At 44.3% G+C, this 11390-nt stretch overlaps 2 protein-coding genes across 2 annotated transcripts; both read right to left on the bottom strand.

Moving 5' to 3' along the window:
• Window positions 1-103: 103 nt before the first annotated feature.
• Window positions 104-7054, bottom strand: C922_04061 (hypothetical protein; the record flags this gene model as incomplete). Its single annotated transcript, XM_008819646.1, has 6 exons — window positions 104-2868; window positions 3070-4396; window positions 5331-5530; window positions 5653-6100; window positions 6389-6790; window positions 6956-7054. The coding sequence occupies 6 exons, from the start codon at window positions 7052-7054 to the stop codon at window positions 104-106; spliced, it is 5241 nt and encodes a 1746-aa protein (XP_008817868.1).
• A 1373-nt stretch (window positions 7055-8427) lies between these two features.
• C922_04062 (hypothetical protein) lies at window positions 8428-11390 on the bottom strand (the record flags this gene model as incomplete). The annotated part of the gene is made up of 5 exons (XM_008819647.1): window positions 8428-8588; window positions 9062-9167; window positions 9349-9519; window positions 9932-10300; window positions 10869-11390. The coding sequence occupies 5 exons, from the start codon at window positions 11388-11390 to the stop codon at window positions 8428-8430; spliced, it is 1329 nt and encodes a 442-aa protein (XP_008817869.1).

Here is an 11390-nt window from a genome sequence, read left to right on the forward strand (position 1 = left end):
TCTCAGCACCGCTTCACTTCTCAGCACCGCTTCACTTCTCAGCACCGCTTCACTTCTCAGCACCGCTTCACTTCTCAGCACCGCTTCACTTCTCACCGTCTCTTCACTTCTCACCGCCGCTTTGCTGGGCACCCCCGCCTTGCTCGTCGCCGGCGCCCTCCCTTAGGCGCTGCGTGGAACAGCGGGACAGCAGAGTGTTCAGCGAAAGGGACGAAGTATACACATCACTCTCCTTGTACGCCATCAAAATCTGCAAATTCTTAATCTTATCCTCCATAGTTCTTTGCACTATGTTAAGCGTGTCCTGCAGTGTATTTATTTTCGTGGAAATAATTTGGAGGTCTATAGGAATGGGAAGTGTGTCCACATTAATTTGTCCAGTTCGCCTCTTATTAAGCAGGAGCATATATGAGTGCCTTGAAACAATCCCCTCAAGTCTCCCAGCAAATTTCAGTTGCAGTTCTTTTAACCAAGCTGAGTACTTTTTGTTAATGAGATCAAACGATGTGGTAATTTCCTTCCTAACGCTCCGGAAACAATCCGCTATCTGTATGTGTGTGTTTCTGCGGTTATACTGAATTATTGTATAAGCCTTAATCAAATATTTAGCACTTAACTTGTCCAAATTTTCTTCATTTTTTAGCAAGTTCAAAAGTTTTGGGTCATGGTAATTATATTTTGTTTTTTTCACTGGATAAGGCGAATCTGGGTGGTTATTTTTTGCTGCGTAATCGTTCATGGGGCATGCTGCTCCGTTCGCTGTGTTGGCTTCATTCGTTGCGATTCTTTTTTTACTTTTGCAATTTGAGCTGGGTTTGTCGATGTGGTGTGTTCCTTTCACTGCGGAGTTTCTGAAGGCCTCATTCGTGCGACGGGGCTCCCTGCAGATGCTGTCCCTGCAACTGCCCTCTCTACAACTTCCGTCTCTACAACTGGCATCTGTGCAAGTGCCGTCTCTGCATATCCCGTCCCTGCGAATGCTGGTTCTGCTTCCCCCGCCGTCCATTTCTCCCCCCACCAGGTAGTCACTTGAGATCATTTCGTTACTCGCTTCGTCCTCTCCCTCAATGTTCACCACTTCGGAGTATTCCCCCGTCTCCCCCTCGTCGTGTCTTCTTCCACTTTGGCACGCTGCAACCGAAGGGTTCTCTTCGCTCGGAGTGTCCGTTTTGTCCAAATTTACAGGGCCATCCGCTTGATAGCCTGGCCTTTCCTCTATAATGTGACCGCTTCCCTTCTTACTCTCTTCTTCCTTTACCCTTTGTCTAGCCCTGTCCCCTTCTTCTCGATTGTGCATCACTCTGTGATCAACGCGGTGTAAATGCCTTTGTAGGTCCCCCCGCTGCCTCCCCCTAGGGGTGCCGTTCCCTTGTGGCTTTGCCAAACTTTGTATGCACTGATCAACGTGTTTCTCTTTCGCGTCATAGCTGAGTAACTTCTTAACGATTTCGGGTGGCGACTTGAGGATGCTCTGCCCACCCCTATGACTGCTTCCTTTCCACGGATCACCCGTGAGGAAGCTTTCTAAAGGATCACATCTAGGACTTCTCTTTTCCTCTCCCACGTGTTCATCAATCCCATTTTTCATCATAAATTCTTTTATATCGTAAGGAGGGCAATTTTTTCTCCTTTCTCTTTCCTTCCCCTGGGGAATGTTGCCATGGCTGTAGCTCCTCTTCGGGTGGTAGCTAACATCCGATTTGTTCTTCTCTCTTGAACCTTCCTTGCCCTCTTCCAATTTTGTTACAGGCTCACTGAGTAGTAGCTTCGTCCCATCATTTTCTAAACGTATCTGGTGTATACTTCCAGAAGTTTTCTCATTTGCTTCCCCTGGGTGGCTCCCCACGTCAACGTGGTCTTTATCATTATCATGCTCCCCGCCTTGACTTCTTTCCCCAATGCAGACTTGTTCACGCAATTTGTCCATATCCGACAGAATGAGGAACTCGTCCTGTGGATCCTCACCTCCGCTTTCTTCTTTCACCCTTTTGGTGTCCTTCATTTGGTATATCTGTTGGCCATTTGGCAGTTGACCCCCTTCACCGAGGTTTTTCCTCCTCTCTGACAGAACACTGCGGAATGGGTTTTCCCCAAACAATTCGTCATCCTCAAGAATAGCCACCTCGTCTTCTACACCCTCCGTGTGCTCCAAATCCTTCGTCGTTGCGTAGCTCACCTTTGTGGGCATTCCTCCAAGTGATTCGCCACCATCTCCCCCCTCGGGGTCAAGGGTGTCATCTGCCTCGATCACCCACCCGGCTTCATTTACTGCATATGCATGGCTGGTGCCCCCTCCCTCCTCCGGAAGGATCCCTCCTAATGTGCTGGCCTTACCGACGCTTGGGCAACTAGTTTCTTCCTCCGGAGCACTAGGAACCTTCCTATCCTCTTCAGCCGTCAAATCGGAGAGCCCCCCCTCGTCGTCGTGTCTGTCCATCTCATTTAGGGACTCATCCAGGAGTAACGTTTTCGTTCTCATCGATGTGCGATAATCCATTAGGTATATTTCCTTCATCGAGGCAAAGCTTACTTTCCTGCGTTCCAATTTTTCTTCTTCTATTATTTCGTCCGCACTGACACAGTTGGTGCGACTGTCTGAGTCGTTGTCATCCTCGGAGAAACTATTCGCACTCTTGTTGTCTCCTTTCAGCTTTGTCTCGTGCTGAGCCCCTTTCCGAAGACAGGTCTCATCCGACTCCTCCTTCACCTCCTCACCATCGTCAGGTTCGTTACTGTCAATCGAAATTACCTCCGCGATTACATCAAACATTTTATTCTTAATCGATTCCGAACGGAACTTGACGCAAATCTCTATGTGGTCCAGGAGGCGGCCTTCGTACTGTGTCCGTAGCTTGTTTGACAGTGCACCTGTAGGGGGTGGAACGGGGTTCGGCTCCTTAGTGTTGGTGAGGATGCGGAGCCGCAGCTAGGGAGAAACTCCCATCGTTTCCCACGATTGAAGCGGAGCATGCATATATGTACGTATATGTGGATGTATATTTGTACGTGTGTGTTCATTTTACTTTGTTTTATAATTTTTTTTTTTTTTTTTTTTTCCTTCGCTCTTACCCAGCGCGTCCATCCGCGAGCAACGAAAAACGAGCATCTTCCCCCGTGAGTCCTTCCGCACCTTCACTTGGTCGTAGCACAAAACGATGAGCAACTTGTTCTGGGTGTTGTAAAAGTAGGCGTAGAAGAAGTTCAGCAGAAGACATCCCCTGAAACCGTTGGGAGTCAAAATGACTTTCTCCTTCGGACTGGTGGGGGAAACCCCATGACCCTGGTGTGGGGGGGTATCCCCATAGTTGATGCGGACAGTTGACCCATTTGTCCCGTTTGTCCCGTTTGTCCCATCTGTCCCGTCTGTCCTGTCTGTCCCGTTTGGCCGCTCCCCCCCACTGGCGCTAAATGTGCTGATGAAGAGGTGACTCTCGGAGACATAGATATAGGAACAGTTTCTCAGGTAGCCCATGTTTATGTCTTTCTCCTTGGTTAGTGCCAAATAGTTGTTCCTCTTTCTGCTTAGCAAATTGGTCACTCCTGGGAGGGAAGCCAAATGGGTCTTACTCCCATCGCAGTTGCTGCTATACAAACATCTGCACAGAGATAAGATCTTCTTCTTGATTTCTACGTCTGGTATGTGGTCGTAAGTATCCACAATGAGGTTGACATAATCGATGAGCGACGAAATGAAGGGAATTTCTTTGATCTCTTTAAATATTTTCAAGAGCAAATTGAAGGCAATTTCGATGATCTTAATTCTTGAGCATCCCACCTGCATGTAGCTGTTACAGGTTAGTTCATCTTTTTTGAATTCTTTTAAAACATCATTTAGGAGAGTTAAGTGGAAGGAAATGAGATGCAGTAGGGAGGGCAGAAATGTACACATCTCCGTTTTGTACCCTTTCCATAGAATCATGAAATTTGGTGAACTTTTATCTAACTCGATGATGAAGGATAAAAATCCTCTTTGAAACAACAAAGATCTGTTGTCGATGAAGTATTTCATATTAAGACATATTTTCACGATCGTGTTTATACTGTCGAAGAAGGATTGATTAATCTCTTCCTCCAGTTTTAGGCACCTACTAATGCTGTAACGCATAAAGTGCATGCATGCATCTGCTAGTGTGATCAAATTCCTGTTTAGCGAGTTTACACATATTTGCATCACCCGACTGATCACTTGATAGCTGAAGTTAAAATTCGATTCGATGTCGATATCTATTAAGTCGTTTAGAAATATAGACAAGGATATTTCCCCCTCCTCTTCAACTGCGTTCAGCTCTTGGAGGATATTCCTGTGGTAGTCCTCTATATCCACGTCGTTCATTTTGGCAGATTGGGGGGGGGGAAGCGGTTCGGGTTGGGCGCGGCGGATGCAGGAAAGCGTAGTCTGCGTTCACTGCAGGCGGCACGGCTGCCAACGCTAAGCGGTAGTCGCTAAGCGGTGAGGCTAACAGGTAGCTGCTAACGGGTAGCCGCTAACCTCTCACCACAAAACTATCCACGTGTGCACATACTTGCTTCCTTTCCGCGCCCAGACAAACAGATTTATGACATCACGATGGTGGGCCAAGCGGAGAACCGAAAGGAAAAAAAAAGGGAAAAAAACATACGCCAGATCTTTTGCGCGTTGAAAAAAAAAAAAAAAAACAACTAGCTTAACGGAAAAGTACGACATGCATTGTTCACGCAACATACAAAAATTGACATGAAAGACAAAACAAAGGAGATTTTAAAAATGGAAATGGAAATCGTTACAAAAGGGTTTCCTCAAATGAGTAATAATGTTTGTAAGAATCCACACACGCGAATGGACATATTCACAATTGTGTTACACAAGTGAATTCTTATTATTTTTTTTTTTTTTTTTTTTTTTTTTTTTCCTTTTTTGCAAATTCTCACAAAATGGGAGGCTTCTCATTCCAGGACGGTTACCCTCAACATGTGCACAGTTCAAATTTGTTGCTTTCACGATTGGCACATTTTTTCACTTCGCCATTTCGTCATCCTGTTTGTTTCTTCTCAATGTAGACGATAGGCTTCTCTTTGAAGAGATCCACGCTGCGTCTTTTCCATAGTAAAAAAAGTGAGGAATCCCTGCCAGGTTATCCCATTTTGTGCAAGACGCCAACGCTGCTTGATATTCCTCCGTCCAGCGTTACTTCTGTAGAAATGGCGAACCTGTCTATATTCCCCTCAGGTGGATTGCTCTTCCACGTCGGCTCCCCACCGAGTCAACCCATCCCAACCCCTAGTTATCTCTTTTTTTTTTTCTTTTTTTTCTTCTTCTTTTCGTATTCACTGTAAATACTTCGCTCCTTCACCGCCCTGATGTACGCCTGAATAATCGTGGCCGCTTCGTTGTCTTCATTTTCTCTTTTCATAAGGATGTTTCTCCTTTTGTCTGTCAGTTCTTTTAAAAAATTTTTCTCTTCTACTTCGACTTTCTTCTTCACCATTGTGGCGTCCAGGTCTATGTCGATAATTTTGTTTTCTCTCAGTTTCTTGTCCCAGAGTTGGATTTCTGCGGGGAGCGGCAAAAGGAGTGGGATTACCATGTGGGGGAGAAGAGGTGGCCTTGACTGCACGGGTGAGGATACTTCCTAATGAAGAAACCCCTTTCCTTCGTTCCAGGACTTGGCTCACCTTTATCCATCTCCTCAATCTCCGCCTCAATCGATTCGATGTAATTCTGAATATCTAGCTCAATTAGGACGTTCTTTTTCACCAAGTTGACCTCTAAGTCTTGGTATGTCCTAATCTGATCATCATACACATTCTTCGTTTTGTCGAGCAAGGCATTGATATTTTCCAAATCCTCTGTGAGGTTATTTACAGGCATATGATCTAGCAAGTTCTTTATGCTCTCCTCAGAGGACTTCTTCAAATTGTTCAGCTCATTCTCTTTTGTCATCAATATCTTCTGAAGATCTTTCAATTCCTCGTGACTTCTTCTCCTAACAAGTTCTAACTCGTCATTTAGTTGTTTCTCTTCGTTTTGTGTTCTCTGTTCCTCCTCCTTTAACTCTTCCAGGCTTTCGATTCGCTTCCGCTGCTCCTCCACTGTCGTTTGGAACTTCACCAGGAAGATGTCCTGTCGAGGGGTCGCCAAGAAATGCAATCGTCAAATTATGCAATTGTGCCATGGTGCCATTGTTCAATGGTGCAAAGGAACGATGGAGGGAGGTCCCACATGGAGATTTACAAAATAGGGGGACCGCCCCTTCTGGGGGAGGAGATCCAACACACACATGCAAGGCAGACATGCAACGCACATTTGCAGACCATACTACGCACACCATACTGTGCATACCATACTATGCACACCATACTGTGCATACCATACTGTGCACGAATTGACGACCCTGGGTTGGTCACTTACCTTCAAATCCTTCACGATGTCCAAGAACTTAAAAAAATCGTGGCTCTTCTTCTCACTTAGCGAATTCAAGATGGGGGACAAGTTTTCATTTTTCTCAAAAATTCTGCACAAACAGGAACAGTACTTTTTAATTTTGTCCACCAAGTCTTGGTGTTCCCCGTGCACTCCAAGTTGGTCGTCTCCGTCGTCATCCCGTTCGTCGTAATTTTTGTCGTCTCGTTTGTCTTCTCCTTCGCCGCCTCGTTCGCCTCCCCCCTGTCCATCCTCCACTTCCATTTCCTCTTCACATTTTATAATCTCCGTATGCTCATACAATTTATTCAGCTTTATTATGTCCTTAAAGTAGGTGAAGAATTCTTCAGGTAGGCTTGACAGCTCTTTCTCGTTCAATTTCTCCAGCACCTGCGAAAGGGCAAGTAGGAAAGGAGAGAGTCTAACTAGCCCATACATACGTACATATATATACACCCATATACACTATAACAGTGCCACCCACAATAGGTGCATCCCCCTTCGCAATAAAAACCGTTTTCTCGAACATGATGCCTTCACATCCAGGTGTAGTACCTCTTCATTTATGTAAGACAAATTTACAATCTTCCTTTCGAACGTCTCGATGACGCTGTATAGGCTTTTCGCCTCCACGTCGATAAACTTGCCATCCATAGTGTTTCGACTTTTGGTGATCCTTGCCCCGGGAAAGTTAACATTTCACATAATAAAAAAGGAACGACACTCCGAGAATGAAACTGGAAGAAGGACACTGGAAGAACGACACTGCAAGAACGGACACCCTTCTTCCCAATTTATCTCCCTTCCTATGAGGGGTAAAATCACGAACTGGGGAACATTTAACATAGAAGAAAGAATATATGCCTCCCCCCCCTTTTTAGGAACAAAATAAAAAATTAACAACTCAATCGATTCGTACTACACACATCACTATAAAGGTAAACCAAACACTTTTTTTGTATGTACTTACTCGTGTGAGTAAAATGTAGCAAAAATGTCATAGTTTAGGATGGCCCCTCTTACACGGCTTGGCCAAGGAACACCTATCAAATGCATCCTCACCCAGTAGACACTATACTCCCTCCGTTTAGAAAAATGAGCTAATAACGCTTTTAAATTGAGAGCTTATCAAATGGTTCGCAAGTTTACAAAAAAAGAAGAAAAAAAAAAAAAAAAAAAGACGCATAGAACATACGGCCCATCGTGCCAAGGGAAGGCTCACCGAGTCCTCCCCAAGTGAACTCCCATTTCGCAGATGCGAAGAAAGGTCCCCTCCGAATGGGCATCAGGCATATATCTTTCCACCAAGGCCATAATGCACTTCTCGCGTTTTCTTTATGTATACCATCTGGAGGGATAAAAAGGAAGAAGAAGAAAAAAAAAAAAATTTACATCTTACTATACCCCCCCCTCTCACTTCCTGTGTCTTGGGAAGGGCCGCTTGGCCACTCTGCGCGCAAGGAAGCAAACTCGGGAAGAAGGACAGTAAATATAAAAATATTAAATCAGCTGGGCAATGTATCTTCAATTACTTATCAGAAGCAGAACTGAATAGTTTTCATCATTTTAATATTTTTTTTATTTTATCCCTCCCCCCCGAGAAGGCGCAATTTTGTCTATATCTTTGCCACTCAAAATGGAGTATAATATTTTCACTCTCCTGCGGTACTCTTTTTCTTTTTTCTTTACTCACCTGATGCGATGGCGGATCATCCGTGGGGATCTTTTCCTTCCCTTTGGAGGTTACCCCTGAAAGGTAAAACCCCGTCGCTTCACTTTCTATATACGCTACACTATTCCTTCCTCTTCACACCTGTCCAACCTTGCTGGGTAACCCCTCTCCAAAAGATGAAAAAAAAAACACCCAAACGAACAAGAACAAAAAAAAAGGAAAATAAATAATGTGAAACATAAACGGTACAGTTCATGTTCAGAACCCCCCCTTTGTGTTACACCGCTTCGTCCACGTGGTCACTCACCACCATGGACACCCTTTTCTTAGCACTTTACTCTGACCACCTCCTCCGTTACACCATATCTTCACTCGGGTCTGTCGCCAAATCTTTTATTTTGTTCATCAGTGAGGTGGGTGAGTACATTCTCTTGAAAATTTCGCTAGAAAATTTGGGGTGATTTTTCTTCATCACCAGGATGCGCAGTTTCTCAATTTCTTCATCTCCCATCAAGGCTGTTCAGAGGAGAAAAAAAAAAAAAAAAAAAAACAGCCATGTAGAAAAGACCCAATTGTACTTATACCTCCCTGTGCAGCCACTGCCAACAGGGCGTCTGTCAATGGGGCAATACCGCAAGGAGCAAATGTGCACAGAAAGAAACGCCAATCGAAGGGGGGCCTTTTTTTTTTTTTTTTTCCTTTTTTCTTTGTCAGATAGGGATAACTGGTTACAAAAATTATCTTCAAAATAATTTTATTCAGATGCCAAGCGTATGCTTTCATCATGTGCGACAAAAAGGAAAAAAAAAAAAAAAAGGAGGGGTCCCCATTCGATTGGCCCATCTTTGTAATTGCTCCTCTTCAAGCGCGTAACAACTCCATGCGTTGATAAAAGGGGTATAGCCTGAAGCCACACAACAAGGCGGCAAACTGCGCCACATCAAGCTATGCAGCGCCAACATACACAACGCAACTGCTCCTACGCTTACCTCTATAATTCTGTACGAGCAGCAGCAGCGAGGTGTGCCAGTTCACTGTCAATACGTCAGGATTGTTCAAAAATGAGACGAAGTAGTCTACACACTTTTCGATAAACTGCAGAGAGAGGAAAGGGGGAGTACAAAAGGGAATATGATCATAAATATAAACTAGGGAAACGATGCCGGGAAATGGCGATGCACCGAATGGGTAGGCCTAAAGAAAACTCAGGTTGTTGGATCCCCATCCCCGTGGGCGCGCAAAAAACACGCGCCGCTCTCCTCACGACAGTCCTCACCTCTTTGGAGAATCCATATTTTTTGTTAAAAAAAAGACATAAGAAGTGGGAAATGTTTGAGTTCCACGGAAAGGTAAAAATTTCCTGCAAGCACTGCGTTACTGAATTTATCGAGATGCTCATTTTCTGGACGACACTTCCGAAAATGGCTAGTTCCTTCTTGGTGCACTCCTAACATTGGGGGAAAGAAAACATAGAAAAAGGGTTATTTTATTTTTTTTTTTTTTTTTTTCTCTTTTCGGTTTTCATTGCCTGCATTACACTTATTTGCTTTGACGAAGCATGGCGGGTAAGTGGGCAGACATACACAGAACGCCACATTTCGAATTTTCTAGCCCTAATTTTCTGTCCACTTGCGTTTTAATCAGTTTGGGGCAGTACAATTGTCATCACTATTTGTAATTTAGACAAAAACTAATCATCATGTTAAAACACGCCATTTCGTGGTTGCGAGCGCTGGTCGAAGGAGCGATTCACCGCGTTGCCTCAATGTGCTGCCTCACTCTACTGCTTCACCATCAGAAAGACGCGTATAAAGGAAAAGCTTCGCATCTACCCTAACATGTGCTACACTCTGACCTACCCGACGCAGCAGGGGGTACAGCATCCCCCTCATCCAGGCCTTCGATTTGTACAAAGCCTTAATCAACGTTTTGTACAGAAACGTTTCTAGCTTCTTCTTCCTCTCGATATTGTCCAGAATTATGGGCAGTAGAATAAACTCGTAGTACAGGGCCACTTCCTTTTCCCTCAATCCTGATGAGAAAATTCTAGTAACTTCAAAGGTCGCCTGAGTGGTCCACCTTTTCGGCTTCGTCAGAAGGAGCAGGTCGAACCATCTGGGCGATTTGACCAGAACGGTTAGCGCCCTGTGTAACTTGCCCTTCTTGTAGTGGGCCAGTTCTTCTCCGATCGTTTCGTAGCACTTTTGGACCAGCGCGTCGAGCTTTTCCTGTTAGGGAGAGAGTGGGAAAATACCCGTGGAAAATGGGGGCGTGTCAAATGGGGTAGAATTGTCGCAGAACTGGCGCGTCAACTGGTTAAGACGCGGAGTGCTTATGCGAACAGAAACACCTGGGAAACCCCAACCCCACACGTTTTTTCTTTTTCTTTTTTTGTGCCCAGAATTCTGCATAAACTCCTCAAATATTAAAAGACGTTTATGCCCTGATAACTGCAGCAAATTTATTTTCAGCAATTTTATTTTCGCTTTTTTTTTTTATAAAACGTACAGGAAGGGAGAGAAGAAAACAAAAAAAAAAAGCAACCAGTGTTTTCATTCGCACTACAAGCGTTTCGTGTGCAGAGTTCACTGCAGACACGAAAGCGCCATCGATTGGTACTAGTTTTAACAAAATAAAATTGCTTCTGGAGGGAAGGGCGCCTGACGGGTGTCGCTTGCACTGGGCACTCTCTACCCTCACCACACTGTTTTTTTATCCGTGTCGTAAGTTCTTTTTTTTTCGTTTTTTTTTTTTTTTTCTTTCCTCTTCCATAAATTGGCTGAGAAGTGTTATTACCTGTTCGGATGGCTCAGCTTTGACGTCCTTCCCCTTGTCCAATTTGGCTCCTCTTTCAATCCCGTGGGGATTTATTTTCACATCAAGATCATCCAAAATGTCATTAGATTCATCCATCTGGTTTTTCTCGTTATGGCTAATCTGCTCGGCAGAAAACACCATTTTGTTCGCCATCAAATTTTCCCGATCTGATACATCATCGTCGACTCCCTCCTCCCCTCCGATGTCGTCATCAAACTGGAGGAACTTATCCACCTGTTTTAATCGGCCACCATCCAGATCGTCACCACTGATACTATTGCCATAGTCTGAATACTCCAGATCCTCCTCATTTTGCCTATTCGCCAGATTCAAAATTCTTTGAACATCGTCTTTTCTTTTTTTTTTTGTTCTCTTTTCACTTGCCTTATTTCCCTTTTTTTTTTTTTTAAATATTTTATTCTTTGTGACTACACTGTTTTTTAAGTCTTCTTCAAGCGTCCCGCTGTGCTTGAATTTTTTCTTTATTTTTACCTTCGTCAT

This window comes from Plasmodium inui, assembly GCF_000524495.1.
Source record: "Plasmodium inui San Antonio 1 unplaced genomic scaffold supercont1.19, whole genome shotgun sequence".
NCBI classification, from domain to species: domain Eukaryota; phylum Apicomplexa; class Aconoidasida; order Haemosporida; family Plasmodiidae; genus Plasmodium; species Plasmodium inui.